The 27,552-nt window shown below is 55.9% G+C and overlaps 3 gene segments (V, D, J or C); all 3 read right to left on the reverse strand.

Moving 5' to 3' along the window:
- Positions 1-3,203: 3,203 nt before the first annotated feature.
- Positions 3,204-5,513, reverse strand: LOC138099086 (T cell receptor alpha variable 1-2-like). The segment is given in 3 exon segments: positions 3,204-3,309; positions 3,883-4,249; positions 5,104-5,513. Coding segments are annotated over 3 exon segments (522 nt in total).
- Positions 5,514-13,425: 7,912 nt separating this feature from the next.
- Positions 13,426-14,973, reverse strand: LOC138099087 (T cell receptor alpha variable 1-1-like). The segment is given in 2 exon segments: positions 13,426-13,784; positions 14,639-14,973. Coding segments are annotated over 2 exon segments (408 nt in total).
- Positions 14,974-23,908: 8,935 nt separating this feature from the next.
- Positions 23,909-25,730, reverse strand: LOC138099224 (T cell receptor alpha variable 1-1-like). The segment is given in 2 exon segments: positions 23,909-24,391; positions 25,246-25,730. Coding segments are annotated over 2 exon segments (408 nt in total).
- Between the last annotated feature and the right edge of the window lie 1,822 nt (positions 25,731-27,552).

Raw genomic sequence — 27,552 nt, forward strand, 5'->3', positions numbered from 1 at the left:
GGGCCACATCACTGCAGTCTGTCCTTTCCTGGGCCTTGTGTGTCCTCTCTCATCATCCCTAACCCTTTGTCTCGCTTGGCTGCACCTGCCTCCACCTCAGTGTCAGCCTTCACAGCTTCTTCAGCACATCTGACTCCCTTCCCTCTTCTTCCTCCAAGTAACTCCTAGAAGATTCAAATCTCTCACTTCTCCTTTGAAGGCTCGATCATTCCTCTCATCCCCTCCTCATGTTTTGGAATATTGAATCACATCATGGTCTAATTTGCAAGGGACCTCTTCTGGGCTCACTTGGTCCAAGCCCTTGCTCGGAAGGGCTTAAATGGAGTAGTTTGCTCAGGCCACGTCGAGATGGCTTTTGGAGAACTCCAAGGCTGGAGGCTCCACAACCTCACAAGCTTTCCTTGGTGACAGCTCCCTAATCCCACAAGACCCCCTAAAACCTCCATTCTCGTCATGTTCTTCTTCTCACTTCTTGTCACTGACAAAGCTCAGCCTGAGCCACTTCACAGCAGTTTCCTAATGACCCATCAATTAGAAGCTGATGAGCTCTGAGCTCCCTCCTCCTCTCCCTTATCACCTACTGCCAGATTGGTGTCATTGTGGGCTTTGTTTGTCACTTTCCCTTTTCCTTGTTCTTCCCTTGGGAAGGGAAATGGACGTGATGTGAGCCTTAGAGAACCAGACACCCTCGCCTTGCACATGCCCTGACAGTGGCCTCTGCTGAACTTGCTCAAGTGAGGCAGTTCCTGAACATGCTGAAAGGCTCCTGTCCCCAAAGGAAATGGGGTCTCTAGAGCAAGTCTCTGCAGGGAAACCTCATGTGCAGCTCGCTCTTTCAGGTGTCTCCCTCCAACGCTTGCAGCATTGCTAAATCCTGGCATCTGCTTTTCAGGCTGCCTGAGAAGTGATAAACGGGAAGGAAAAGGGACCAATCCGTTCCAGGTGGAAGGTGGGTGTGACAGAGCCCTCCGATGATGTGAAATTCCCCTCTAATCCAACACATTCCTTGTTTTCCCTCCGAGATGTTCTACTATTTCAGGACGATGCTGAATGCTCATCCAAGGGTGCTTGGGGAAAAACCCGAGGATGAGAAGAAAATGTAGAGAAGCGAATTGCAGCCTCAGGTGGGATTCAAAGTACACCTTCCTTACACATCGAGATGGGAAAGTGGCTTCTCATCCACGTTCCAGTACGTGGCAGAGACTTTTCCCCAGGGACAGAGAGGGAGATCTCCCTGTCACCTCAGAAAGACTCCCTGCAAACATCTCTCCTGCTGTGACCTACTGAGGTGACGGCACTCCATTGATTAGACCATGTGTGCCTGCCAGCGCAGCTGCTCTGTCAGCTCCCAGCACAGGTGCTGGCCTGAAGGAGCAGCTCTGCTTTGCAAAGCAGGCCGAGAAGAGCAATGGACGCGCCCAGAGGGCCAAAGGCCGTGGCAGAGGCGCAGCCCGCAGCAGTTTCCTGCCAGGCAGAGGAGGCAGAGGGGCGGAGGGGAGGCCGGGCAGTGCGTGCCGAGTGTGTCAGCGCAGGGGGCAGGCTGTGCGAGCCGTGTGTCCGGCGGCCGTGCAGGGCTGTGGCGGGCGCGGTGTGCGCGGGCTCGCTGCGCACGAAGGAGCTGCGGAGCCGCCTGAGGCCCGGCGGCCGAGCGGCAGCGCCCCCTGCTGGCCGCGGGCGGCGCTGTGGCCCCGGCCCCGCCCGGCCCCGCCCGCGGCGGTTCGTGCCCGGCCGCAGCCCCGGCTCCTCTGCCCGTGTCCCCCAGCGCGCAGTAATACACGGCCGCGTCCCCGCGCCGGGGCCGCCCGAGCCACAGCGCGCTGCTCCGCCGATCTGCCGACACCCACAGGCGACCCGCAATCTCCGGCAGCTCCTTGGACTCTTTCACAGTGGATGCTAGGAATTCGGGTCTTTGGCCCGGGAGCTGACGGTACCACTGGATCCAGTCTCCGGCCTGGATTTTGGGATGTGAGCAGCTGATGTTGATGCCGGTGCCCTCGGTGGTCTCCAGCCGTGGCTCCTCCTGGACCTGGGCTCTGGCCACTGCCACTGCCAAGGAGAAAAGAAGAATCACTTTTCTTGAACAGAAAACGTGGTTTAGGGGGAGATGGGAGAGGAGGACAGATCAGAGCTAACTGGGATATGTTTTGAGAAGAAAGTATGGAGAGATTATTTCTCGGAGAGTGTTTGGGTGAGGACGAGAACGTATGAGGGATGTTTTGAAGGAAAATCAGAAGGAAATGACAAAAGCACACTGGCTGAGAGGGATGGATGGATGGATGGATGGATGGATGGATGGATGGATGGATGGATGGATGGATGGATGGATGGATGGATAAAGACATGGAGTAAACAAGGCAAACTGGGAAGCAATTACTTCAGAGAGGGAAGAAAGTATGACAGCGGAGGAGGAGGCAGAGGGTAAATAAGAAACGAAAAGGAACAGGAGGGTAAGAGATGAATCTTGGGCTGGGGACGGTCTCACACAGCCCGCCGACCCGGACGCCCCGACACCACCATCCACACACACCGAGCAGCACCGCGGCCAGCGCTGCCAGCCCCGCGCTCCGACACCGCCGCATCCCGCTGCTCCGCCGCCCGAGTATCCCTGTCCTGTCCTGTCCTGTCCTGTCCTGTCCTGTCCTGTCCTGTCCTGTCCTGTCCTGTCCTCTCCTCTCCTCTCCTCTCCTCTCCTCTCCTCTCCGCGCCTCCAGCTCCGCCCCGGCCGGGCTCACACCCCGCCTCTCACAGCACCACCACAATGAGCCACACAAGGACGTTTGCCATTGCCAGCGACAAGACACAGCTGTGTCCCATCCCACACACCACCGACACGGCATCGGAAGCAGATCCGCTCCGCGACTGGCAGCCCACGGGCGGCAGCATTGCCGAGCCTCTCGCCATGGCCCCGAGGCACAGCTCCTCCTTTTGCCCTCTGCAGCGCTGCTGAGAGCGGCTGTGGCCCGGCTGGGGCAAGCACAAGGGCAATTTTTCTTTACTTAGTGTCACGATCCGCTAATGCAAGCGGGAGTTGTGATGGTTCGTTTATTGATCTCAGATTGTAAAAGGACACAAGAGATTTCAGTTTTAATCAAAACAGTGCACCTTTATTAAGTGGCCACAACACAGTAATGCAATAGAAGAGAGAAAGGGAGAGAGAGAAAGAAGCACAAAGTAGAGAGGAAGAAAGAGAGGGGAGGTAATAGCTACCAACGGATGAGACGAAGTCCTCGTAGTCTTCCGCCAATAGATTCGTCTTCTTTCCGTGGGGAGATCTCGGACTTGATTATTTCAGAAAGTCCCTTTATAGTCCTTTTCAGAAGCGAGAGGCAACTGGCCAAGAGGTGGGGAAATCTACAGCCATTGTTAAGAGGTCCCTTGCAAATTGTTATATTGTTTGCTTTGGGAAACAGGTACAGGACAGACGCACAGGACAGGTGTGCAGGACAGGTGTGCAGGAAAGGTTTGCAGGGCAGGTATACAGGACAGGTCATTCCTTTCCACTTCAGCGCAGTCCTTCCCGCCTGGGCAGCAAGAACGGCGCAGTCCATTGTTACCTGCACTAATTTCCTCAGGAATGCGTCCCAGTTCCCAGCGGGCACACCCGCAGGCAACACTTGGCAGACATCCCACCTCAGCCAGGCCAGGACTCCTGTGTTCAGTCTCTGTCCTCGGCGATGATCGTGAGGCAGATGAGGGATCTTTGGACCGTCTCTTACACTTAGAGACTGCACAAAGTAGAGATGAGCCAAAATAATCCAAAATACTTTCCCGAGGGAAGTGCTAGCATGGATGGGGTGAAAACCATCAGGCCATTGTACAGACGTGTGGAGGTCCCTTCTGGTGAGCATCGGGGCGACCTCAGGGTCCCTTCCCCAAGCTCACCCTCTCACAGACACATCCCCTCCCTCCCTCCCTGCCCTGGGTTCTTGCACAGCCGAGGAAGTTCCCTGCACCAGGGTGTCTTGCACAGCACAGAGGTACAAGGCACTGTCAGAGACCTCCACTTCCTCCACCTGCAGGACACTGTATTTCCCCGTGGTGTTCAGGTGCGTGGTGATACGGCCGCTGTGCTTGGCGCCAGGCCCTGCGTGATAGGAGATCAGCTGTGGGGCTTGGCCTTTCCGCACCTGGTACCAGAGCAAGGCATTAAAGCTACTGGTCTGGTATGTGCAGGTGGTCTGGAAGGGATGTCTCTGCTTCACTATGACTTGTCCATCTTCCTGGGTGACCGGGATCTGCCCCGTGGTGCCTGGAAGAAAGTGAAGGTCAGCAGCTCCACAGGGAAGGACTGTGTGTAGCAAAACAAAATGGGGTGCAAAACCCTGGTTGGAGAAAGCTTTCTGCCTTGTAGAGGAGTCCTGGGTGATACTGGGCAGGAGTTGGGATCTCTTTGCACTGCATGACCCAAACGAGAGCTGTGTTATGTCTGTCTCCTCCTCCTACTGCTCAGAGGATCAGGGAACAGCCTGGCATGCCTGAACTTTGTGTGCTGGAAGCAGCACCCCTCCAGCAGCCTGAGGAGCCCATCGAGGTGCAGCAAAAGGATTCATCCTGCTTCCCCATTCCTGTCACCTCTGAGGGCTCCTAGAACCCTGAGAACACACGATGCTGAGCTTGGAAAGAGGGAGCCCTGGTTGTGGTGCCAGCCCAGAGAACACTGGAAGCCACGGCAGAGCTGGCTCAGCCTGGAGGCAGAATGGGACACCCTGTTATTGTAATGAAATGGGAACTGTGAGGTACCTGGGACAGGTTTGACAGGATCTCAGAATTTACATTAAAACAGGAGCAATACACAACTGCAGAGACAGCTGAGATTTCCTGTGCTGACTGCAGGAAGATCAGAAGAGAGGCAGAGGAGGTGGATTGAAGGAAAAAGAAAACACAGTGAAGGACTCTGAGGTTTCTCTTTTCTCCCTTCCCTTTTCCTTTACAAATCTAAGAGCTTCTTGAGCAAACACTTGTGGCAAAACCACAAACAGAAGCAGAGATTTCGCAGCCTTTTCCCTCTATTCACTGATATTTCCCCACACCGTCCTGGTAAGGCTCTTGAGGCTTTCCTGGGGAGAAACAAGAAGGCTGCCTCGGGGAAAAGCCAGGACTTACCCAGGAGCTGGCCCAGGAAGAGCGTGAGGATGAGATAGGCGAGGTGCATGCCGAGAGCAAGCTGCGTGTTTGCTGAGTGAGGGAGAGTCAGAAAGCACCTGCCAGCCCCGAGATAACAGAGCTGCCGGAAACCACTCTCTGCGGGCAGCAAAGGAAGGAGCGGAGGCGGGGCAGAGAAATGACCTGTCCTTCCAGTGCCTGAAATGCTCCTTCTGGGTGTCTCCCTCCTCCAGCAGCTGCCCCCGTGCCTCCCTCAGCCACCGGCATTCTGACCATTCCGTGCCTCTGGGGCCTCAGTCAAGGGAAGGGGCTGTTCCTGCTCAGCTCGCAGTGGAGTCCTCACCTCCCCAGCTGGAATCACCAGCTCTGCTGCACACCCAGTGCTGGGCATCTGGGAGGTCAAGGGCTTCTTCCCCAAGGAGCTTCCTCATCTTCCCGTGGTGTCCTCAGCTTTGTGGGGTCATTGTTATTTCCTCTGGGAACTGAAGACTCCTCTGTCTCTGCCACTTCTCCCCTGCCTTCCTTCAACTCCCTGGCATAAACGCCCATGTCCCTTCCTCCCACCTCCTTTTCCGGGTCAACTCCAGAGTGATCCCACACTGGTCATTTTGGTTTTGTCTAAAACGGATTTGTAACAAAAACCCCTCGAGAATGACGTGAATAATAATTCAGGTAATGATAATGGTCGTAATCGGAACATTCTCATGAAACTGTTGCACCTCTCCATGGTTTAGAAGGAGATTCTAGAGAAGTGGAGGGTCCTGAGGCTGTCACAGATTTTCCAGCTGAATGAGCAGGATCAAGGTTACCCTGTTATGGGCTCCTTTGATGGTTGTGCCTTCTTAAGCTTCAGAACAGAGATAAGACAATAAGACACGTACAGGGAGATGAGGATTCTGCACTTGTGCTGAGAAGAGATACCAGGGCCACATCACTGCAGTCTGTCCTTTCCTGGGCCTTGTGTGTCCTCTCTCATCATCCCTAACCCTTTGTCTCGCTTGGCTGCACCTGCCTCCACCTCAGTGTCAGCCTTCACAGCTTCTTCAGCACATCTGACTCCCTTCCCTCTTCTTCCTCCAAGTAACTCCTAGAAGATTCAAATCTCTCACTTCTCCTTTGAAGGCTCGATCATTCCTCTCATCCCCTCCTCATGTTTTGGAATATTGAATCACATCATGGTTTACTTTGCAAGGGACCTCTTCTGGGCTCACTTGGTCCAAGCCCTTGCTCGGAAGGGCTTGCATGGAACAGTTTGCTCAGGCCACGTCGAGATGGCTTTTGGAGAACTCCAAGGCTGGAGGCTCCACAACCTCACAAGCTTTCCTTGGTGACAGCTCCCTAATCCCACAAGACCCCCTAAAACCTCCATTCTCGTCATGTTCCTCTTCTCACTTCTTGTCACTGACAAAGCTCAGCCTGAGCCACTTCACAGCAGTTTCCTAATGACCCATCAATTAGAAGCTGATGAGCTCTGAGCTCCCTCCTCCTCTCCCTTATCACCTACTGCCAGATTGGTGTCATTGTGGGCTTTGTTTGTCACTTTCCCTTTTCCTTGTTCTTCCCTTGGGAAGGGAAATGGACGTGATGTGAGCCTTAGAGAACCAGACACCCTCGCCTTGCACATGCCCTGACAGTGGCCTCTGCTGAACTTGCTCAAGTGAGGCAGTTCCTGAACATGCTGAAAGGCTCCTGTCCCCAAAGGAAATGGGGTCCCTAGAGCAAGTCTCTGCAGGGAAACCTCATGTGCAGTTCGCTCTTTCAGGTGTCTCCCTCCAACGCTTGCAGCATTGCTAAATCCTGGCATCTGCTTTTCAGGCTGCCTGAGAAGTGACAAACGGGAAGGAAAAGGGACCAATCCGTTCCAGGTGGAAGGTGGGTGTGACAGAGCCCTCCGATGATGTGAAATCCTCCCCTAATCCAACACATTCCTTCTTTTCCCTCCGAGATGTTCTACTATTTCAGGACGATGCTGAATGCTCATCCAAGGGTGTTTGGGGAAAAACCCGAGGATGAGAACAAAATGTAGAGAAGCGAATTGCAGCCTCAGGTGGGATTCAAAGTACACCTTCCTTACACATCGAGATGGGAAAGTGGCTTCTCATCCACGTTCCAGTACGTGGCAGAGACTTTTCCCCAGGGACACAGACGGAGATTTCCCTGTCACCTCAGAAAGACTCCCTGCAAACATCTCTCCTGCTGTGACCTACTGAGGTGACGGCACTCCATTGATTAGACCATGTGTGCCTGCCAGCGCAGCTGCTCTGTCAGCTCCCAGCACAGGTGCTGGCCTGAAGGAGCAGCTCTGCTTTGCAAAGCAGGCCGAGAAGAGCAATGGACGCGCCCAGAGGGCCAAAGGCCGTGGCAGAGGCGCAGCCCGCAGCAGTTTCCTGCCAGGCAGAGGAGGCAGAGGGGCGGAGGGGAGGCCGGGCAGTGCGTGCCGAGTGTGTCAGCGCAGGGGGCAGGCTGTGCGAGCCGTGTGTCCGGCGGCCGTGCAGGGCTGTGGCGGGCGCGGTGTGCGCGGGCTCGCTGCGCACGAAGGAGCTGCGGAGCCGCCTGAGGCCCGGCGGCCGAGCGGCAGCGCCCCCTGCTGGCCGCGGGCGGCGCTGTGGCCCCGGCCCCGCCCGGCCCCGCCCGCGGCGGTTCGTGCCCGGCCGCAGCCCCGGCTCCTCTGCCCGTGTCCCCCAGCGCGCAGTAATACACGGCCGCGTCCCCGCGCCGGGGCCGCCCGAGCCACAGCGCGCTGCTCCGCCGATCTGCCGACACCCACACGCCACCCGCAATCTCCGGCAGCTCCTTGGACTCTTTGTTAGCGCTCACGAGGAATTCAGGTCCTCGGCTCGGGAGCTGACGGTACCAATAGATCAATTCTGTCCTTTGTATCTTGGGATGTGAGCAGCTGATGTTGATGCCGGTGCCCTCGGTGGTCTCCAGCCGTGGCTCCTGCTGGACCTGGGCTCTGCCCCCAGACACTGCCAAGAAAGGAGTAAGAAAGTCCAAAGCTCAGCTATGGTCGTTCAGCTTTGCTGCTTCTTTTCCCACAGAGACAGACAGGAGCAGGGGCAGTGAGACAGAGCCAGTCTTTAAAAAATGGGGAGGAATGCACCATTTCAGGCATGGAGAGTGGTGCTGGTATGGGTTGGAATTTGATGCATGGAGAAATAGAAATGTCGGCTGCATGGAGGGATGGACAGCAAGAGGGAAAAGGGACAGGAGGGCTGGGTTTGCAACAGGGAATTATGACAGGCTGAATTCAGAAGAAAAAATAACTTTTGATGCACAGGGGGAAGTGCGGATGTATGGAATAACGGAGACATGCAGGAGATCGAAGTTATGGATATGAAACAATCAGAGGGGGATATGAGAAAGTTTTCCGAGTAGAAAGACAGGCAAGGGATGATGCTTGGAAGGAAGGGTGAGGATGTGTGGGTGGATGGATGAAGAGTAGACAGGGAAAGGAGTTGTTACAATGAAGGGTAGAGGGCTCTCTGATCAGGGCAATAGAAGCTGAGCATGCAGGGGAAGGAGAAGGGTGCATTGCAAAGCAGGCGCAGACACAAGCAGGCTCATGCCAAGAGAGATGGGGACTTGGAGGGTTCGGAAAGGGGGATGAGATATGACAGAGATATGACCAAAGCAGGGGGTAGGAGACGTTGAAAGAGACAGAGGTGCTGGCGCCGGGATCCCTGGGGAACATCCCAAACCCAGCCCCGACCCTCATTCTCTGCCGCTACCCCGCGCACCGAGCAGCACCGCGGCCAGCGCCGCCAGCCCCGCGCCCCGACACCGCCGCATCCCGCCGCTCCGCCGCCCGAGCACCGCTGCCCCCGCCCAGCCCCGGCTCCCCTCGCCTTCCCTTTCCTTCTCTCGCCTCCCTTCCCCCTCGCTGCCAGCTCCGCCCCGGGGCTGAGCCCTGCGCCGGTGCCGCTCTGCCTCTCGCCCGGGCTCAGAGCACTCAGGGGCTCTGCACGGGCACAGCTTGGTGTCTTGGCAAATGGACTCTCCCCCTGCTCCAGCAAGGACATCCCGGCGACAATCAGCCTGCACAGAACCAGCTGCAGCCTGAGGCAGCAGCAGCAGCAGCGCCCCGGCCCAGGAGATGGAGCAGCTTCCCGGAGCTGCTTCCGAGCACAGGGGCTGGAAACACCCTGTAGATGGCAGAGAACCTCCCTTCAGCTGCAGCCCCAGGACGATCACTCCGAGCTGTGTTGTGGCCACAGGAGTTTGAGGAAAGAGGTGCACATGGGCACGTGGGCATCAGGGGCAGGGATTATTACTTGTTCTGGACTATTGCTTAATAAAACTCCCCATAAACGTCCATCTCATGAGCAGTCCAGAGAGCAGGTCCATCTTCTCTCTTTCCTCTCACAAAGTCGTGCTAGAAAGCAAGAAAGTCAGCCTGAGACATCTCTTCTCCAAGAGAAGCAGGCCAACCCATTGTCCTCTCCTTGCATGTCATGTTTGTCAGGCCTCTAATTGACTTGGTGGCCTTGGATGGACTTGCTTCAGGATGCCGATTTCCTTCTTGGAACAAGGATCTCCAGCATGGATGCAGTACTCCCAAGGGTTACATTTTCTCTCAAGGGCTGAAGGGACAGGGTCACCTTCTTGGACCTGCTGACAACACTTGGACTCATACAGCTCAGGGCACAGTTGGCCTCCCTTGCTGCAAGTGCTCATTGCTGTCTCATGTTCTGCTGGGTGTCTCCTGAAATCCCTCACTCTTTTCTGGGAGGGGTCTGTCCATGTCTTCTGAAGAAGAGCTGTGCCTGACAGTCAAGGCCTGTTCCTCTCACTGTGTGTTATCCATGGACTTCTGAGAGCTCCCCACTTTCCAGTACTCATGGTGTTCATGAAAACATTAACAGTATTACCATTAACAGGCTCTTCCTACTAACTTCTCTTACTAGGCCCCGGGCTTTGCATGAAAATGACAATTCCGAGCCTGGTAGGACAGGCACTTTTCCACACACCTTATGCCTGAACCCATTTGTCACTAATTTGGTCATAAAGGAAACCTGAGGGAAGCTCTGTTAGGTCTTGTGAAATTCTAGGTACAAATCTCCCCTTCTCTTCCCTTCTCTGCAGTGCCCATGACCTTGTGATAAAGGGATGAGGTTGGCCCTCAGCTACTCCCAAGCTGCAGCTCAAAAGCACATCCACGAGGAAAAGAGTCAGCCCTGGCTGAGCTTGCCAGCAGAACTCCCTGGCACTGATGCCGCTGAGGTCACAGAAGGACAGGAAGAAGCCCTCAGCTGCACCAGCTGCACACTGGATCTGAGCACCACCTGCACATTGGATCGATGCCCAGCCAGTCCCGGGGCAGTGATTGGCACCTCCTGGACCACTCCCCCCCAGTTGATACACTGAGCATGCCATCGTATGGTATGGAAGATCTCGTTGGCAATGTGGATCAGCTGTCCTGGCCATGATCCCTCCTATCTTACTGTGCACCTTGTCATCGGCAGGACATGAGGCACTGGAAAGCCCTTGACTGAGGGTAAGCACTACTGAGCCAGAACTAAACCATCAGTGTGTTACATCATCATTCTCAGACTAAGTCCAAAACACACCTCTGTGCCAGCTTCTAAGAAGATGCAGCAGGATGTTCTGTGTTGGGAGGGGTAAAGCAGCTCAAACTTTGCCCTATTTGCAAAAGTGATCAGTGATGGGCGGGGAAGGGGGGGGGAGTCCCACTGGTTTTGGTGTTGCACAGTGCTGAGACATCTCTCTCCTGCTGTGACCTACTGAGGTGACAGCACTCCATTGATTAGACCATGTGTGCCTGCCAGCGCAGCTGCTCTGTCAGCTCCCAGCACAGGTGCTGGCCTGAAGGAGCAGCTCTGCTTTGCAAAGCAGGCCGAGAAGAGCAATGGACGCGCCCAGAGGGCCAAAGGCCGTGGCAGAGGCGCAGCCCGCAGCAGTTTCCTGCCAGGCAGAGGAGGCAGAGGGGCGGAGGGGAGGCCGGGCAGTGCGTGCCGAGTGTGTCAGCGCAGGGGGCAGGCTGTGCGAGCCGTGTGTCCGGCGGCCGTGCAGGGCTGTGGCGGGCGCGGTGTGCGCGGGCTCGCTGCGCACGAAGGAGCTGCGGAGCCGCCTGAGGCCCGGCGGCCGAGCGGCAGCGCCCCCTGCTGGCCGCGGGCGGCGCTGTGGCCCCGGCCCCGCCCGGCCCCGCCCGCGGCGGTTCGTGCCCGGCCGCAGCCCCGGCTCCTCTGCCCGTGTCCCCCAGCGCGCAGTAATACACGGCCGCGTCCCCGCGCCGGGGCCGCCCGAGCCACAGCGCGCTGCTCCGCCGATCTGCCGACACCCACACGCCACCCGCAATCTCCGGCAGCTCCTTGGACCCTTTCACAATGGATGCTAGGAATTCGGGTCCTCGGCCCGGGAGATGACGGTACCACTGGATCCTGTCGCTGGTCTGGATTTTGGGATGTGAGCAGCTGATGTTGATGCCGGTGCCTTCGGTGGTCTCCAGCCGTGGTTCCTGCTGTACCTGAGCTCTGGCCACTGCCACTGCCAAGGAGAAAAGAAGAATCACTTTTCTTGAACAGAAAATGTGGTTCAGGGGGAGATGGGAGAGGAGGACAGATCAGAGCTAACTGGGATATGTTTTGAGAAGAAAGTATGGAGACATTATTTCTCGGAGAGTGTTTGAGTGAGGACGAGAACGTATGAGGGATGTTTTGAAGGAAAATCAGAAGGAAATGACAAAAGCACACTGGCTGAGAGGGATGGGTGGATGGATGGATGGATGGATGGATGGATGGATGGATGGATGGATGGATGGATGGATGGATAAAGACATGGAGAAAACAAGGCAAACTGGGCAGCAATTACTTCAGAGAGGGAAGAAAGTATGACAGCGGAGGAGGAGGCAGAGGGTAAATAAGAAACGAAAAGGAACAGGAGGGTAAGAGATGAATCTTGGGCTGGGGACGGTCTCACACAGCCCGCCGACCCGGACGCCCCGACACCACCATCCACACACACCGAGCAGCACCGCGGCCAGCGCTGCCAGCCCCGCGCTCCGACACCGCCGCATCCCGCTGCTCCGCCGCCCGAGCATCCCTGTCCTGTCCTGTCCTGTCCTGTCCTGTCCTGTCCTGTCCTGTCCTGTCCTGTCCTCTCCTCTCCTCTCCTCTCCTCTCCTCTCCTCTCCTCTCCTCTCCTCTCCGCCGCCTCCAGCTCCGCCCCGGCCGGGCTCACACCCCGCCTCTCACAGCACCACCACAATGAGCCACACAAGGACGTTTGCCATTGCCAGCGACAAGACACAGCTGTGTCCCATCCCACACACCACCGACACGGCATCGGAAGCAGATCCGCTCCGCGACTGGCAGCCCACGGGCGGCAGGATTGCCGAGCCTCTCGCCATGGCCCCGAGGCACAGCTCCTCCTTTTGCCCTCTGCAGCGCTGCTGAGAGCGGCTGTGGCCCGGCTGGGGCAAGCACAAGGGCAATTTTTCTTTACTTAGTGTCACGATCCGCTAATGCAAGCGGGAGTTGTGATGGTTCGTTTATTGATCTCAGATTGCAAAAGGACACAAGAGATTTCAGTTTTAATCAAAACAGTGCACCTTTATTAAGTGCCCACAACACAGTAATGCAATAGAAGAGAGAAAGGGAGAGAGAGAAAGAAGCACAAAGTAGAGAGGAAGAAAGAGAGGGGAGGTAATAGCTACCAACGGATGAGACGAAGTCCTCGTAGTCTTCCGCCAATAGATTCGTCTTCTTTCCGTGGGGAGATCTCGGACTTGATTATTTCAGAAAGTCCCTTTATAGTCCTTTTCAGAAGCGAGAGGCAACTGGCCAAGAGGTGGGGAAATCTACAGCCATTGTTATGGGGTCCGTTGTTTTGGGAAACAGGTACAGGACAGACGCACAGGACAGGTGTGCAGGGCAGGTGTGCAGGAAAGGTTTGCAGGACAGGTCGTTCCTTTCCACTTCAGCGCAGTCCTTCCCGCCTGGGCAGCAAGAACGGCGCAGTCCATTGTTACCTGCACTGATTTTCCTCAGGAATGCGTCCCAGTTCCCAGCGGGCACACCCGCAGGCAACACTTGGCAGACATCCCACCTCAGCCAGGCCAGGACTCCTGTGTTCAGTCTCTGTCCTCGGCGATGATCGTGAGGCAGATGAGGGATCTTTGGACCGTCTCTTACACTTAGAGACTGCACAAAGTAGAGATGAGCCAAAATAATCCAAAATACTTTCCCGAGGAAGTGCTAGCACGGATGGGGTGAAAACCATCAGGCCATTGTACAGACGAGGGGAGGTCCCTTCTGGTGAGCATCAAGGTGAGCTCAGGGTCCCTTCCCCAAGCTCACCCTCTCACAGACACATCCCCTCCCTCCTTCCCCTGGGTTCTTGCACAGCCGAGGAAGTTCCCTGCACCAGGGTGTCTTGCACAGCACAGAGGTACAAGGCACTGTCAGAGACCTCCACTTCCTCCACCTGCAGGACACTGTATTTCCCCGTGGTGTTCAGGTGCGTGGTGATACGGCCGCTGTGCTTGGCGCCAGGCCCTGCGTGATAGGAGACCAGCTGTGGGGCTTGGCCTTTCTGCACCTGGTACCAGAGCAAGCCATAAAAGTTATTGGTCTGGTATGTGCAGGTGGTCTGGAAGGGATGTCTCTGCTTCACCATGACTTGTCCATCTTCCTGGGTGACTGGGATCTGCCCCGTGGTGCCTGGAAGAAAGTGAAGGTCAGCAGTTCCACAGGGAAGGACTGTGTGTAGCAAAACAAAATGGGGTGCAAAACCCTGGTTGGAGAAAGCTTTCTGCCTTGTAGAGGAGTCCTGGGTGATACTGGGCAGGAGTTGGGATCTCTTTGCACAGCATGACCTAGAGAAGAGCTGTGTTGTGTCTGTCTCCTGCTCCTACTGCTCAGAGGATTAGGGAACAGCCTGGCATGCCTGAACTTCGTGGGCTGGAAGCAGCACTCCTCCAGCAGCCTGAGGAGCCCATCGAGGTGCAGCAAAAGGATTCATCCTGCTTCCCCATTCCTGTCACCTCTGAGGGCTCCTAGATCCCTGAGAACACATGATGCTGAGCTTGGAAAGAGGGAGCCCTGGTTGTGGTGCCAGCCCAGAGAAAACTGGAAGCCACGGCAGAGCTGGCTCAGCCTGGAGGCAGAATGGGACACCCTGTTATTGTAATGAAATGGGAACTTTGAGGTACCTGGGACAGGTTTGACAGGATCTCAGAATTTACATTAAAACAGGAGCAATACACAACTGCAGAGACAGCTGAGATTTCCTGTGCTGACTGCAGGAGGATCAGAAGAGAGGCAGAGGAGGTGGATTGAAGGAAAGAGAAAAGACAGTGAAGGACTCTGAGGTTTCTCTTCTCTCCCTTCCCTTTTCCTTTACAAATCTAAGAGCTTCTTGAGCAAACACTTGTGGCAAAACCACAAACAGAAGCAGAGATTTCGCAGCGGTTTCCCTCTATTCACTGCTATTTCCCCACACCGTCCTGGTAAGGCTCTTGAGGCTTTCCTGGGGAGAAACAAGAAGGCTGCCTCGGGGAAAAGCCAGGACTTACCCAGGAGCTGGCCCAGGAAGAGCGTGAGGATGAGATAGGCGAGGTGCATGCCGAGAGCAAGCTGCGTGTTTGCTGAGTGAGGGAGAGTCAGAAAGCACCTGCCAGCCCCGAGATAACAGAGCTGCCGGAAACCACTCTCTGCGGGCAGCAAAGGAAGGAGCGGAGGCGGGGCAGAGAAATGACCTGTCCTTCCAGTGCCTGAAATGCTCCTTCTGGGTGTCTCCCTCCTCCAGCAGCTGCCCCCGTGCCTCCCTCAGCCACCGGCATTCTGACCATTCCGTGCCTCTGCGGCCTCAGTCAAGGGAAGGGGCTGTTCCCGCTCAGCTCGCAGTGGAGTCCTCACCTCCCCAGCTGGAATCACCAGCTCTGCTGCACACCCAGTGCTGGGCATCTGGGAGGTCAAGGGCTTCTTCCCCAGTGAGCTTCCTCATCTTCCCGTGGTGTCCTCAGCTCTGTGGGGTCATTGCTATTTCCTCGGAGAACTGAAGACTCCTCTGTCTCTTCTGCTTCTCCCCTGCCTTCCTTCAACTCCCTGGCATAAACGCCCCTGTCCCTTCCTCCCAGCCCCTTTTCCGAGTCAACTCCAGAGTGATCCCACACTGGTCATTTTGGTTTTGTCTAAAACGGATTTGTCACAAAAACCCTCTAGAATGACGTGAATAATAAATAATACAGGTAATGATAATGGTTATATTAGGAACATTCGCATGCAAATGTTGCACGTCCCCATGGTTTAGAAGGAGGTTTCTAGAGAAGTGGAGGGTCCTGAGGCTGTCACAGATTTTCCAGCTGAAAGAGCAGGATCAAGCTTACCCTGTTATGGGCTCCTTTGATGGCTGTGCCTTCTTAAGCTTCAGAACAGAGATAAGACAATAAGACACGTACAGGGAGATGAGGATTCTGCACTTGTGCTGAGAAGAGATACCAGGGCCACATCACTGCAGTCTGTCCTTTCCTGGGCCTTGTGTGTCCTCTCTCATCATCCCTAACCCTTTGTCTCGCTTGGCTGCACCTGCCTCCACCTCAGTGTCAGCCTTCACAGCTTCTTCAGCACATCTGACTCCCTTCCCTCTTCATCCTCCAAGTAACTCCTAGAAGATTCAAATCTCTCACTTCTCCTTTGAAGGCTCGATCATTCCTCCCATCCCCTCCTCATGTTTTGGAATATTGAATCACATCATGGTTTACTTTGCAAGGGACCTCTTCTGGGCTCACTTGGTCCAAGCCCTTGCTCGGAAGGGCTTGCATGGAGCAGTTTGCTCAGGCCACGTCGAGATGGCTTTTGGAGAACTCCAAGGCTGGAGGCTCCACAACCTCACAAGCTTTCCTTGGTGACAGCTCCCTAATCCCACAAGACCCCCTAAAACCTCCATTCTCGTCATGTTCCTCTTCTCACTTCTTGTCACTGACAAAGCTCAGCCTGAGCCACTTCACAGCAGTTTCCTAATGACCCATCAATTAGAAGCTGATGAGCTCTGAGCTCCCTCCTCCTCTCCCTTATCACCTACTGCCAGATTGGTGTCATTGTGGGCTTTGTTTGTCACTTTCCCTTTTCCTTGTTCTTCCCTTGGGAAGGGAAATGGACGTGATGTGAGCCTTAGAGAACCAGACACCCTCGCCTTGCACATGCCCTGACAGTGGCCTCTGCTGAACTTGCTCAAGTGAGGCAGTTCCTGAACATGCTGAAAGGCTCCTGTCCCCAAAGGAAATGGGGTCCCTAGAGCAAGTCTCTGCAGGGAAACCTCATGTGCAGCTCGCTCTTTCAGGTGTCTCCCTCCAACGCTTGCAGCATTGCTAAATCCTGGCATCTGCTTTTCAGGCTGCCTGAGAAGTGACAAACGGGAAGGAAAAGGGACCAATCCGTTCCAGGTGGAAGGTGGGTGTGACAGAGCCCTCCGATGATGTGAAATCCTCCCCTAATCCAACACATTCCTTGTTTTCCCTCCGAGATGTTCTACTATTTCAGGACGATGCTGAATGCTCATCCAAGGGTGCTTGGGGAAAAACCCGAGGATGAGAACAAAATGTAGAGAAGCGAATTCCAGCCTCGGGTGGGATTCAAAGTACACCTTCCTTACACATCGAGATGGGAAAGTGGCTTCTCGTCCACGTTCCAGTACGTGGCAGAGACTTTTCCCCAGGGACACAGACGGAGATTTCGCTGTCACCTCAGAAAGACTCCCTGCAAACAGCTCTCCTGCTGTGACCTACTGAGGTGACGGCACTCCATTGATTAGATCATGTGTGCCTGCCAGCGCAGCTGCTCTGTCAGCTCCCAGCACAGGTGCTGGCCTGAAGGAGCAGCTCTGCTTTGCAAAGCAGGCCGAGAAGAGCAATGGACGCGCCCAGAGGGCCAAAGGCCGTGGCAGAGGCGCAGCCCGCAGCAGTTTCCTGCCAGGCAGAGGAGGCAGAGGGGCGGAGGGGAGGCCGGGCAGTGCGTGCCGAGTGTGTCAGCGCAGGGGGCAGGCTGTGCGAGCCGTGTGTCCGGCGGCCGTGCAGGGCTGTGGCGGGCGCGGTGTGCGCGGGCTCGCTGCGCACGAAGGAGCTGCGGAGCCGCCTGAGGCCCGGCGGCCGAGCGGCAGCGCCCCCTGCTGGCCGCGGGCGGCGCTGTGGCCCCGGCCCCGCCCGGCCCCGCCCGCGGCGGTTCGTGCCCGGCCGCAGCCCCGGCTCCTCTGCCCGTGTCCCCCAGCGCGCAGTAATACACGGCCGCGTCCCCGCGCCGGGGCCGCCCGAGCCACAGCGCGCTGCTCCGCCGATCTGCCGACACCCACACGCCACCCGCAATCTCCGGCAGCTCCTTGGACCCTTTCACAATGGATGCTAGGAATTCGGGTCCTCGGCCCGGGAGCTGTCGGTACCAGTAGATATACTCGCTGGTCTGGATTTTGGGATGTGAGCAGCTGATGTTGATGCCGGTGCCCTCGGTGGTCTCCAGCCGTGGTTCCTGCTGTACCTGGGCTTTGGCCACTGCCACTGCCAAGGAGAAAAGAAGAATCACTTTCCGTCAGCAGCAAATGCCGTGCACGAGGACAGGGGACAGGGCAGAGGAGGACAGATCTGAGCTAAGTGGGCTATGTTCTAAAAGTAAAGTATGGAGAGACAATTTCTGCGAGAGTGATTGCTCGGACATTGTATGTAGGATAGTTAGGAGAAGAGTCAGACTGCAGAAGGGGAGATTGGAATGAGGAAAAGGGATTGACTGCAATGAATGAGCGGGTGGATGAATGAATGAACGAATCAAGGAATGCCTCAAGAACTGGAGTAATAAAACCGGCAAGGTCGGAGGGAATGGATTCATTAAGGAGAGAAGGGATGAGGGCAGTGGGTGAAAAAAGGGAGAGGAGGAGTAGGAGTGCCAGAGACGAATCCCGAGCCCAATGCTGATCCCAGGCGGATCCAGACCCAGCCCCGGCCACCGCCACCTCCACTGCCACCCCCGCGCACCGAGCAGCACCGCGGCCAGCGCCGCCAGCCCCGAGACCCGGCACCGCCGCATCCCGCCGCTCCGCCGCCCGAGCATCGCCGCTCCCGCCAGCCCCGGCTCTCTGCTGCGGCCGTGCCGCCTCCTCTCCGCCGCCTCCACTCCTCTTCTGTCCTCTCCGCCGCCGCCAGCTCCGCCCCGCGGCTGAGCCCTGCGCCGGCGCCGCTCGGGCTCTCACCGAGTCCTGGCACGGAACGGAGGCGAGGCGAGCGCGGTGGCAATGGGGCGGCGGTCCGGACTCTGCCCTTCGGAGGCGGCGGGGCCGGGGTGGGTGTCAGGGGATCGGGCTGGTATCGTGGAGCTCAAGATTGACAGTCCATGTGTTCCTTTTACTCCCATGATCTGTTCCTTCGCATTCTCCCTTTGCTGTCACCTGGCGACTCCTGAATTGTCCTTCAGGGCTCTGAAATAAATCCACTCACATGGATACAGGAGGTGGAAAGGAACCTTCAGTCTTTCTCCCTGGCCACGAATCCAGCCTGATGCAGCACAGGGGAGAAGCAACTGTGCACTGGCCTGGAGACACATGTCTGTGTGTGTGAGCACTCGCAGCCATGCTGAGGCACTCTCAGCATTCCAAACAGAATTAAGCTAAGAATCCAAACTTGGGTGAAACCATCCTTGTTGGGGCCTGCAATTGGCAGAAGCAGAGCGTGATGTTTAGAGCAGCTGGAAAAGGAGGCCTCAGGAAGCAGGGACTGCATTTCAGTGCCTCTTCCCTGGACAAATCTCCTGCAGGCTGCTACATCCTTGCTCAACTGCACCCTGGCTCCTTCTGAATCTGGGAAAATGCTGCTCTGTGATGGTCAGGGCAGAGCAGTGGACACTGTCTCCAGTGCGATCAACGCATTTCACTTGTTGAATAACACACACACACACAGAGGCTCCTGGAGGCTCCTGCACATTGGTGTGGATTTGTGCATGAATTTGTGCTCCCACATGGATTCCTGTGCACCCTGGCCGCACAGAAGCGCACACAAACCAGGAGCACAGGCAAGAACACAACCAAGCATGGATGCTGCTGAGGACACCTGGGAACAACAACTGTGGCAGGGCTGGAGCCTTGTGGGGAAGGACAAGGAGTCAGTCAAGGCCATGGCACAGTTTGTGTGCTCACAGGCTGAACAGAGGGTAAGATGTCAAACAAGGCCCGAATACTTTCCTGAAGGCAGTTTTAACAGGACAGCGTCAAAACCAGCTGCCCAATGCCCATACGTGGGGAGGTAAAACCCAGTGACCATCAGAGTGAGTTGAGGAGTGAAGAAGGGACGGCATATACGTAAGTGTGTGGGAATAGATATGTGTTGGAATGTGCTTTATGTGTGCACATCTCTGTACAGGAATATTCATGCAGATGTGTGTGGGAAGACTTGGGTGCAGGACAAGGAACAGGAGTGTGTGTGTTTGCATATCTGTGGGTACATGCCGAAAGAAGTGTCTGTGCCTGGGTCTCCTCTGGCAATGTGTGTGCACACAGCTGTTCGTAAATGCAGAGCAGAGGTATGAGTCACTCTTTGGGTGTAGGCAAGCTCCAGAAATTTTTTGTGGTACCGTGAACTTGTGTATGTGCAAATGGATGTGTGAGTTCTTTAATTACTTCTTTTCTACTCTGGGTGCTGCTTTATTCCCAGAAAGGCTTCAGGGAGGCTCAGGGATGTGATGGAACTGAGGAGGAGCGACACCAGTTAAAATGAGGGCAAATAGGCATTGAGCGTGTCAGCCTTTTCCCTGTCATTTGTCAGCAGGTCCCCTTCGTCAGCGAGCAATGAGCCAGCATCTCCTGAGCCTTCCTTTGGCTGCCAATAGGCTCCGAAATACCTTCCCTGATTCCACTGACCCTGCCTGCGGTGTTCCTCTCCAGCAGAATTGTTTTGTGCACGTTGCAGGGGAGCAGCCTTGCGCTCGGCGGAGTCTCTCGCGGAAGGCCAGTCCGTGTGCTGGGCCCGTGATCGCTCCCGGCCGGGGGCCCGGGGGTCCCGCACGCGGCTCCGTCCCTGCCCCGCCCGCGGCGGTTCGTGCCCGGCCGCAGCCCCGGCTCCTCTGCCCGTGTCCCCCAGTGCGCAGTAATACACGGCCCGTGGTGTCCTCAGCTCTGTGGGGTCATTGCTATTTCCTCTGGGAACTGAAGACTTCGCTATCTCTGCCGCTTCTCCCCTGCCCTTCTTCATCATGCCTGGTACAAACGCCCATGTCCCTTCCTCCCACCCCCTTTTCCGAGTCAACTCCAGACTGAACCCACACTGGTCATTTTGGTTTCATCTAAAATGGGTTTGTCACAAAAACCCCTCGAGAATGACGTGAATAATAAATAATACAGGTAATGATAATGGTCATATTAGGAACATTCTCATGCAAATGTTGCACCTCCCCATGGTTTAGAAGGGGTTTCTAGAGAAGTGGAGGGCCCTGAGGCTGATTCAAATCCCTCACTTCTCCTTTGAAGGCTCGATCATTCCTCTCATCCGCTCCCCGTGTTTTGGAATATTGAATCACATCATGGTTTACTTTCCAAGGGACCTCTTCTGGGCTCACTTACATGGAGCAGTTTGCCCAGGCCACGTCGAGATGGCTTTTGGAGAACTCCAAGGCTGGAGGCTCCACAACCTCACAAGCTTTCCTTGGTGACAGCTCCCTAATCCCACAAGACCCCCTAAAACCTCCATTCTCGTCATGTTCCTCTTCTCACTTCTTGTCACTGACAAAGCTCAGCCTGAGCCACTTCGCAGCAGTTTCCTAATGACCCATCAATTAGGAGCTGATGAGCTCTGAGCTTCTCTCCCTTATCACCTACTGCCAGATTGGTGTCATTGTGGGCTTTGTTTGTCACTTTTCCTTGTTCTTCCCTTGGGAAGGGAAATGGACGTGATGTGAGCCTTAGAGAACCAGACACCCTCGCCTTGCACATGCCCTGACAGTGGCCTCTGCTGAACTTGCTCAAGTGAGGCAGTTCCTGAACATGCTGAAAGGCTCCTGTCCCCAAAGGAAATGGGGTCCCTAGAGCAAGTCTCTGCAGGGAAACCTCATGTGCAGCTCGCTCTTTCAGGTGTCTCCCTCCAACGCTTGCAGCATTGCTAAATCCTGGCATCTGCTTTTCAGGCTGCCTGAGAAGTGACAAACGGGAAGGAAAAGGGACCAATCCGTTCCAGGTGGAAGGTGGGTGTGACAGAGCCCTCCGATGATGTGAAATCCTCCTCTAATCCAACACATTCCTTGTTTTCCCTCCGAGATATTTTACTGTTTCAGTAAGGTGCTGAATCCTCTCACGGCTGTTTGTGGACACCTGAGGATTAGAACAAAACGTAGTTAACTGAATTGCAGCCTCAGGTGGGATTCAAAGTACACCTTCCTTACACATCGAGATGGGAAAGTGGCTTCTCATCCACGTTCCAGTACGTGGCAGAGACTTTTCCCCAGGGACAGAGAGGGAGATCTCCCTGTCACCTCAGAAAGACTCCCTGCAAACATCTCTCTCCTGCTGTGACCTACTGAGGTGACAGCACTCCATTGATTAGACCATGTGTGCCTGCCAGCGCAGCTGCTCTGTCAGCTCCCAGCACAGGTGCTGGCCTGAAGGAGCAGCTCTGCTTTGCAAAGCAGGCCGAGAAGAGCAATGGACGCGCCCAGAGGGCCAAAGGCCGTGGCAGAGGCGCAGCCCGCAGCAGTTTCCTGCCAGGCAGAGGAGGCAGAGGGGCGGAGGGGAGGCCGGGCAGTGCGTGCCGAGTGTGTCAGCGCAGGGGGCAGGCTGTGCGAGCCGTGTGTCCGGCGGCCGTGCAGGGCTGTGGCGGGCGCGGTGTGCGCGGGCTCGCTGCGCACGAAGGAGCTGCGGAGCCGCCTGAGGCCCGGCGGCCGAGCGGCAGCGCCCCCTGCTGGCCGCGGGCGGCGCTGTGGCCCCGGCCCCGCCCGGCCCCGCCCGCGGCGGTTCGTGCCCGGCCGCAGCCCCGGCTCCTCTGCCCGTGTCCCCCAGCGCGCAGTAATACACGGCCGCGTCCCCGCGCCGGGGCCGCCCGAGCCACAGCGCGCTGCTCCGCCGATCTGCCGACACCCACACGCCACCCGCAATCTCCGGCAGCTCCTTGGACTCTTTCACAGTGACCGCGAGGAGTTCGGGTCCTCGGCCCGGGAGATGACGGTACCACTGGATCCAGTCTCCGGCCTGGATTTTGGGATGTGAGCAGCTGATGTTGATGCCGGTGTCCTCGGTGGTCTCCAGCCGTGGCTCCTGCTGGACCTGGGCTCTGGCCACTGCCACTGCCAAAGAGAAAAGAAGAATCACTTTTCTTGAACAGAAAACGTGGTTTAGGGGGAGATGGGAGAGGAGGACAGATCAGAGCTAACTGGGATATGTTTTGAGAAGAAAGTATGGAGAGATTATTTCTCGGAGAGTGTTTGGGTGAGGACGAGAACGTATGAGGGATGTTTTGAAGGAAAATCAGAAGGAAATGACAAAAGCACACTGGCTGAGAGGGATGGATGGATGGATGGATGGATGGATGGATGGATGGATGGATGGATGGATGGATGGATGGATAAATCCATGGAGAAAAAAGGCAAACTGGGAAGCAATTACTTCAGAGAGGGAAGAAAGTATGACAGCGGAGGAGGAGGCAGAGGGTAAATAAGAAACGAAAAGGAACAGGAGGGTAAGAGATGAATCTTGGGCTGGGGACGGTCTCACACAGCCCGCCGACCCGGACGCCCCGACACCACCATCCACACACACCGAGCAGCACCGCGGCCAGCGCCGCCAGCCCCGCGCTCCGACACCGCCGCATCCCGCTGCTCCGCCGCCCGAGCATCCCTGTCCTGTCCTGCCCTGTCCTGTCCTGTCCTGTCCTGTCCTGTCCTGTCCTGTCCTGTCCTGTCCTGTCCTGTCCTCTCCTCTCCTCTCCTCTCCTCTCCTCTCCTCTCCTCTCCTCTCCGCCGCCTCCAGCTCCGCCCCGGCCGGGCTCACACCCCGCCTCTCACAGCACCACCACAATGAGCCACACAAGGACGTTTGCCATTGCCAGCGACAAGACACAGCTGCGTCCCATCCCACACACCACCGACACGGCATCGGAAGCAGATCCGCTCCGCGACTGGCAGCCCACGGGCGGCAGGATTGCCGAGCCTCTCGCCATGGCCCCGAGGCACAGCTCCTCCTTTTGCCCTCTGCAGCGCTGCTGAGAGCGGCTGTGGCCCGGCTGCGGCGGAGGGCACGGCGGCTGCCAGCCGTGCTGAAGCCCCGCCCGTGCAGTTTGTTCCGAGTTCAGCTGATCCTCCGAGCTGCAGTGAAACCGTCCTTGTTGAGCCTGAAATCAGCATCAGCGGAGCGTGAGCTTTGGAGGGGCAGGAAAGGGAGCGCTCAGGAGACAGGGGCTGCAGTTCAGTGCCTCTTCCCTTGAGACATCTGTAGCGGGCAGCTGCCGTCCCCACTCAGCTGCACTCAGGCTCCTTCTGACCCTGGCAAGCTGCTCTCTGTGCTGCTCAGGGCCAGAGCAGTGCTCGCTATCCCTGGCCCAGTCAGGAAATTCCCTCCCGGTGAGGGACACACATGCACAGACACGGCTTCGTGCACTCCAGTGTGGAGCCACACACAAATCTGTGCTTCGTGTGTGTCCATGCAAACGGGGCTGCTCCAAGAGCACACGAGGCAGGGACACAGAACCGGCCCTGGGCTCTGCTGAGGACGTGTGGGGCCAAAGCAGCAGGGCTGGAGTGTGGAAGGACAAGGTCCCAGACAAGCACAAGGGCAATTTTACTTTACTTAGAGACTGCAAAGTGTGGAAATGAGTCAAAATCGTCCAGAATATTTTCCCGAGGAAGTGCTAGCATGGATGGGGTGAAAACCATCAGGCCATTGTGCAGACATGGGGAGGTCCCTTCTGGTGAGCATCGGGGCGACCTCAGGGTCCCTTCCCCGAGCTCACCCTCTCACAGACACATCCCCTCCCTCCCTCCCCTGGGTTCTTGCACAGCCGAGGAAGTTCCCTGCACCAGGGTGTCTTGCACAGCACAGAGGTACAAGGCACTGTCAGAGACCTCCACTTCCTCCACCTGCAGGACACTGTATTTCCCCGTGGTGTTCAGGTGTGTGGTGATACGGCCGCTGTGCTTGGCGCCAGGCCCTGATTGATAGGAGACCAGCTGTGGGGCTTGGCCTTTCTGCACCTGGTACCAGAGCAAGCCATAAAAGTTATTGGTCTGGTATGTGCAGGTGGTCTGGAAGGGATGTCTCTGCTTCACCATGACTTGTCCATCTTCCTGGGTGACTGGGATCTGCCCCGTGGTGCCTGGAAGAAAGTGAAGGTCAGCAGTTCCACAGGGAAGGACTGTGTGTAGCAAAACAAAATGGGGTGCAAAACCCTGGTTGGAGAAAGCTTTCTGCCTTGTAGAGGAGTCCTGGGTGATACTGGGCAGGAGTTGGGATCTCTTTGCACAGCATGACCTAGAGAAGAGCTGTGTTGTGTCTGTCTCCTGCTCCTACTGCTCAGAGGATTAGGGAACAGCCTGGCATGCCTGAACTTCGTGGGCTGGAAGCAGCACCCCTCCAGCAGCCTGAGGAGCCCATCGAGGTGCAGCAAAAGGATTCATCCTGCTTCCCCATTCCTGTCACCTCTGAGGGCTCCTAGATCCCTGAGAACACATGATGCTGAGCTTGGAAAGAGGGAGCCCTGGTTGTGGTGCCAGCCCAGAGAAAACTGGAAGCCACGGCAGAGCTGGCTCAGCCTGGAGGCAGAATGGGACACCCTGTTATTGTAATGAAATGGGAACTTTGAGGTACCTGGGACAGGTTTGACAGGATCTCAGAATTTACATTAAAACAGGAGCAATACACAACTGCAGAGACAGCTGAGATTTCCTGTGCTGACTGCAGGAGGATCAGAAGAGAGGCAGAGGAGGTGGATTGAAGGAAAGAGAAAAGACAGTGAAGGACTCTGAGGTTTCTCTTCTCTCCCTTCCCTTTTCCTTTACAAATCTAAGAGCTTCTTGAGCAAACACTTGTGGCAAAACCACAAACAGAAGCAGAGATTTCGCAGCCGTTTCCCTCTATTCACTGCTATTTCCCCACACCGTCCTGGTAAGGCTCTTGAGGCTTTCCTGGGGAGAAACAAGAAGGCTGCCTCGGGGAAAAGCCAGGACTTACCCAGGAGCTGGCCCAGGAAGAGCGTGAGGATGAGATAGGCGAGGTGCATGCCGAGAGCAAGCTGCGTGTTTGCTGAGTGAGGGAGAGTCAGAAAGCACCTGCCAGCCCCGAGATAACAGAGCTGCCGGAAACCACTCTCTGCGGGCAGCAAAGGAAGGAGCGGAGGCGGGGCAGAGAAATGACCTGTCCTTCCAGTGCCTGAAATGCTCCTTCTGGGTGTCTCCCTCCTCCAGCAGCTGCCCCCGTGCCTCCCTCAGCCACCGGCATTCTGACCATTCCGTGCCTCTGGGGCCTCAGTCAAGGGAAGGGGCTGTTCCCGCTCAGCTCGCAGTGGAGTCCTCACCTCCCCAGCTGGAATCACCAGCTCTGCTGCACACCCAGTGCTGGGCATCTGGGAGGTCAAGGGCTTCTTCCCCAGTGAGCTTCCTCATCTTCCCGTGGTGTCCTCAGCTCTGTGGGGTCATTGTTATTTCCTCTGGGAACATCAGATTCCTCTGTCTCTGCCGCTTCTCCCCTGCCTTCCTTCAACTCCCTTGGATAAACGCCCCTGTCCCTTCCTCCCACCCCCTTTTCCGAGTCAACTCCAGAGTGATCCCACACTGGTCATTTTTCTTTCGTCTAAAACGGGTTTGTCACAAAAACCCTCTAGAATGACGTGGATAACAAATAATACAGGTAATGATAATGGTTATATTAGGAACATTCTCATGCAACTGTTGCACCTCTCCATGGTTTAGAAGGAGTTTCTAGAGATGTGGAGGGTCCTGAGGCTGTCACTGATTTTCCAGCTGAAAGAGCAGGATCAAGGTTACCCTGTTATGGGCTCCTTTGATGGTTGTGCCTTCTTAAGCTTCAGAACAGAGATAAGACAATAAGATACGTACAGGGAGATGAGGATTCTGCACTTGTGCTGGGAAGAGATACCAGGGCCACATCACTGCAGTCTGTCCTTTCCTGGGCCTTGTGTGTCCTCTCTCATCATCCCTAACCCTTTGTCTCGCTTGGCTGCACCTGCCTCCACCTCAGTGTCAGCCTTCACAGCTTCTCCAGCACATCTGACTCCCTTCCCTCTTCATCCTCCAAGTAACTCCTAGAAGATTCAAATCTCTCACTTCTCCTTTGAAGGCTCGATCATTCCTCTCATCCTCTCCTCGTGTTTTGGAATATTGAATCACATCATGGTTTACTTTGCAAGGGACCTCTTATGGGCTCACTTGGTCCAAGCCCTTGCTCGGAAGGGCTTGCATGGAGCAGTTTGCCCAGGCCACGTCGAGATGGCTTTTGGAGAACTCCAAGGCTGGAGGCTCCACAACCTCACAAGCTTTCCTTGGTGACAGCTCCCTAATCCCACAAGACCCCCTAAAACCTCTATTCTCATCATGTTCCTCTTCTCACTTCTTGTCACTGACAAAGCTCAGCCTGAGCCACTTCACAGCAGTTTCCTAATGACCCATCAATTAGACGCTGATGAGCTCTGAGCTCCCTCCTCCTCTCCCTTATCACCTACTGCCAGATTGGTGTCATTGTGGGCTTTGTTTGTCACTTTCCCTTTTCCTTGTTCTTCCCTTGGGAAGGGAAATGGACGTGATGTGAGCCTTAGAGAACCAGACACCCTCGCCTTGCACATGCCCTGACAGTGGCCTCTGCTGAACTTGCTCAAGTGAGGCAGTTCCTGAACATGCTGAAAGGCTCCTGTCCCCAAAGGAAATGGGGTCCCTAGAGCAAGTCTCTGCAGGGAAACCTCATGTGCAGCTCGCTCTTTCAGGTGTCTCCCTCCAACGCTTGCAGCATTGCTAAATCCTGGCATCTGCTTTTCAGGCTGCCTGAGAAGTGACAAACGGGAAGGAAAAGGGACCAATCCGTTCCAGGTGGAAGGTGGGTGTGACAGAGCCCTCCGATGATGTGAAATCCTCCCCTAATCCAACACATTCCTTCTTTTCCCTCCGAGATGTTCTACTATTTCAGGACGATGCTGAATGCTCATCCAAGGGTGTTTGGGGAAAAACCCGAGGATGAGAACAAAATGTAGAGAAGCGAATTGCAGCCTCAGGTGGGATTCAAAGTACACCTTCCTTACACATCGAGATGGGAAAGTGGCTTCTCATCCACGTTCCAGTACGTGGCAGAGACTTTTCCCCAGGGACAGAGAGGGAGATCTCCCTGTCACCTCAGAAAGACTCCCTGCAAACATCTCTCTCCTGCTGTGACCTACTGAGGTGACAGCACTCCATTGATTAGACCATGTGTGCCTGCCAGCGCAGCTGCTCTGTCAGCTCCCAGCACAGGTGCTGGCCTGAAGGAGCAGCT

Source organism: Aphelocoma coerulescens, chromosome 27 (assembly GCF_041296385.1).
Source record: "Aphelocoma coerulescens isolate FSJ_1873_10779 chromosome 27, UR_Acoe_1.0, whole genome shotgun sequence".
Lineage (NCBI taxonomy): Eukaryota > Metazoa > Chordata > Aves > Passeriformes > Corvidae > Aphelocoma > Aphelocoma coerulescens.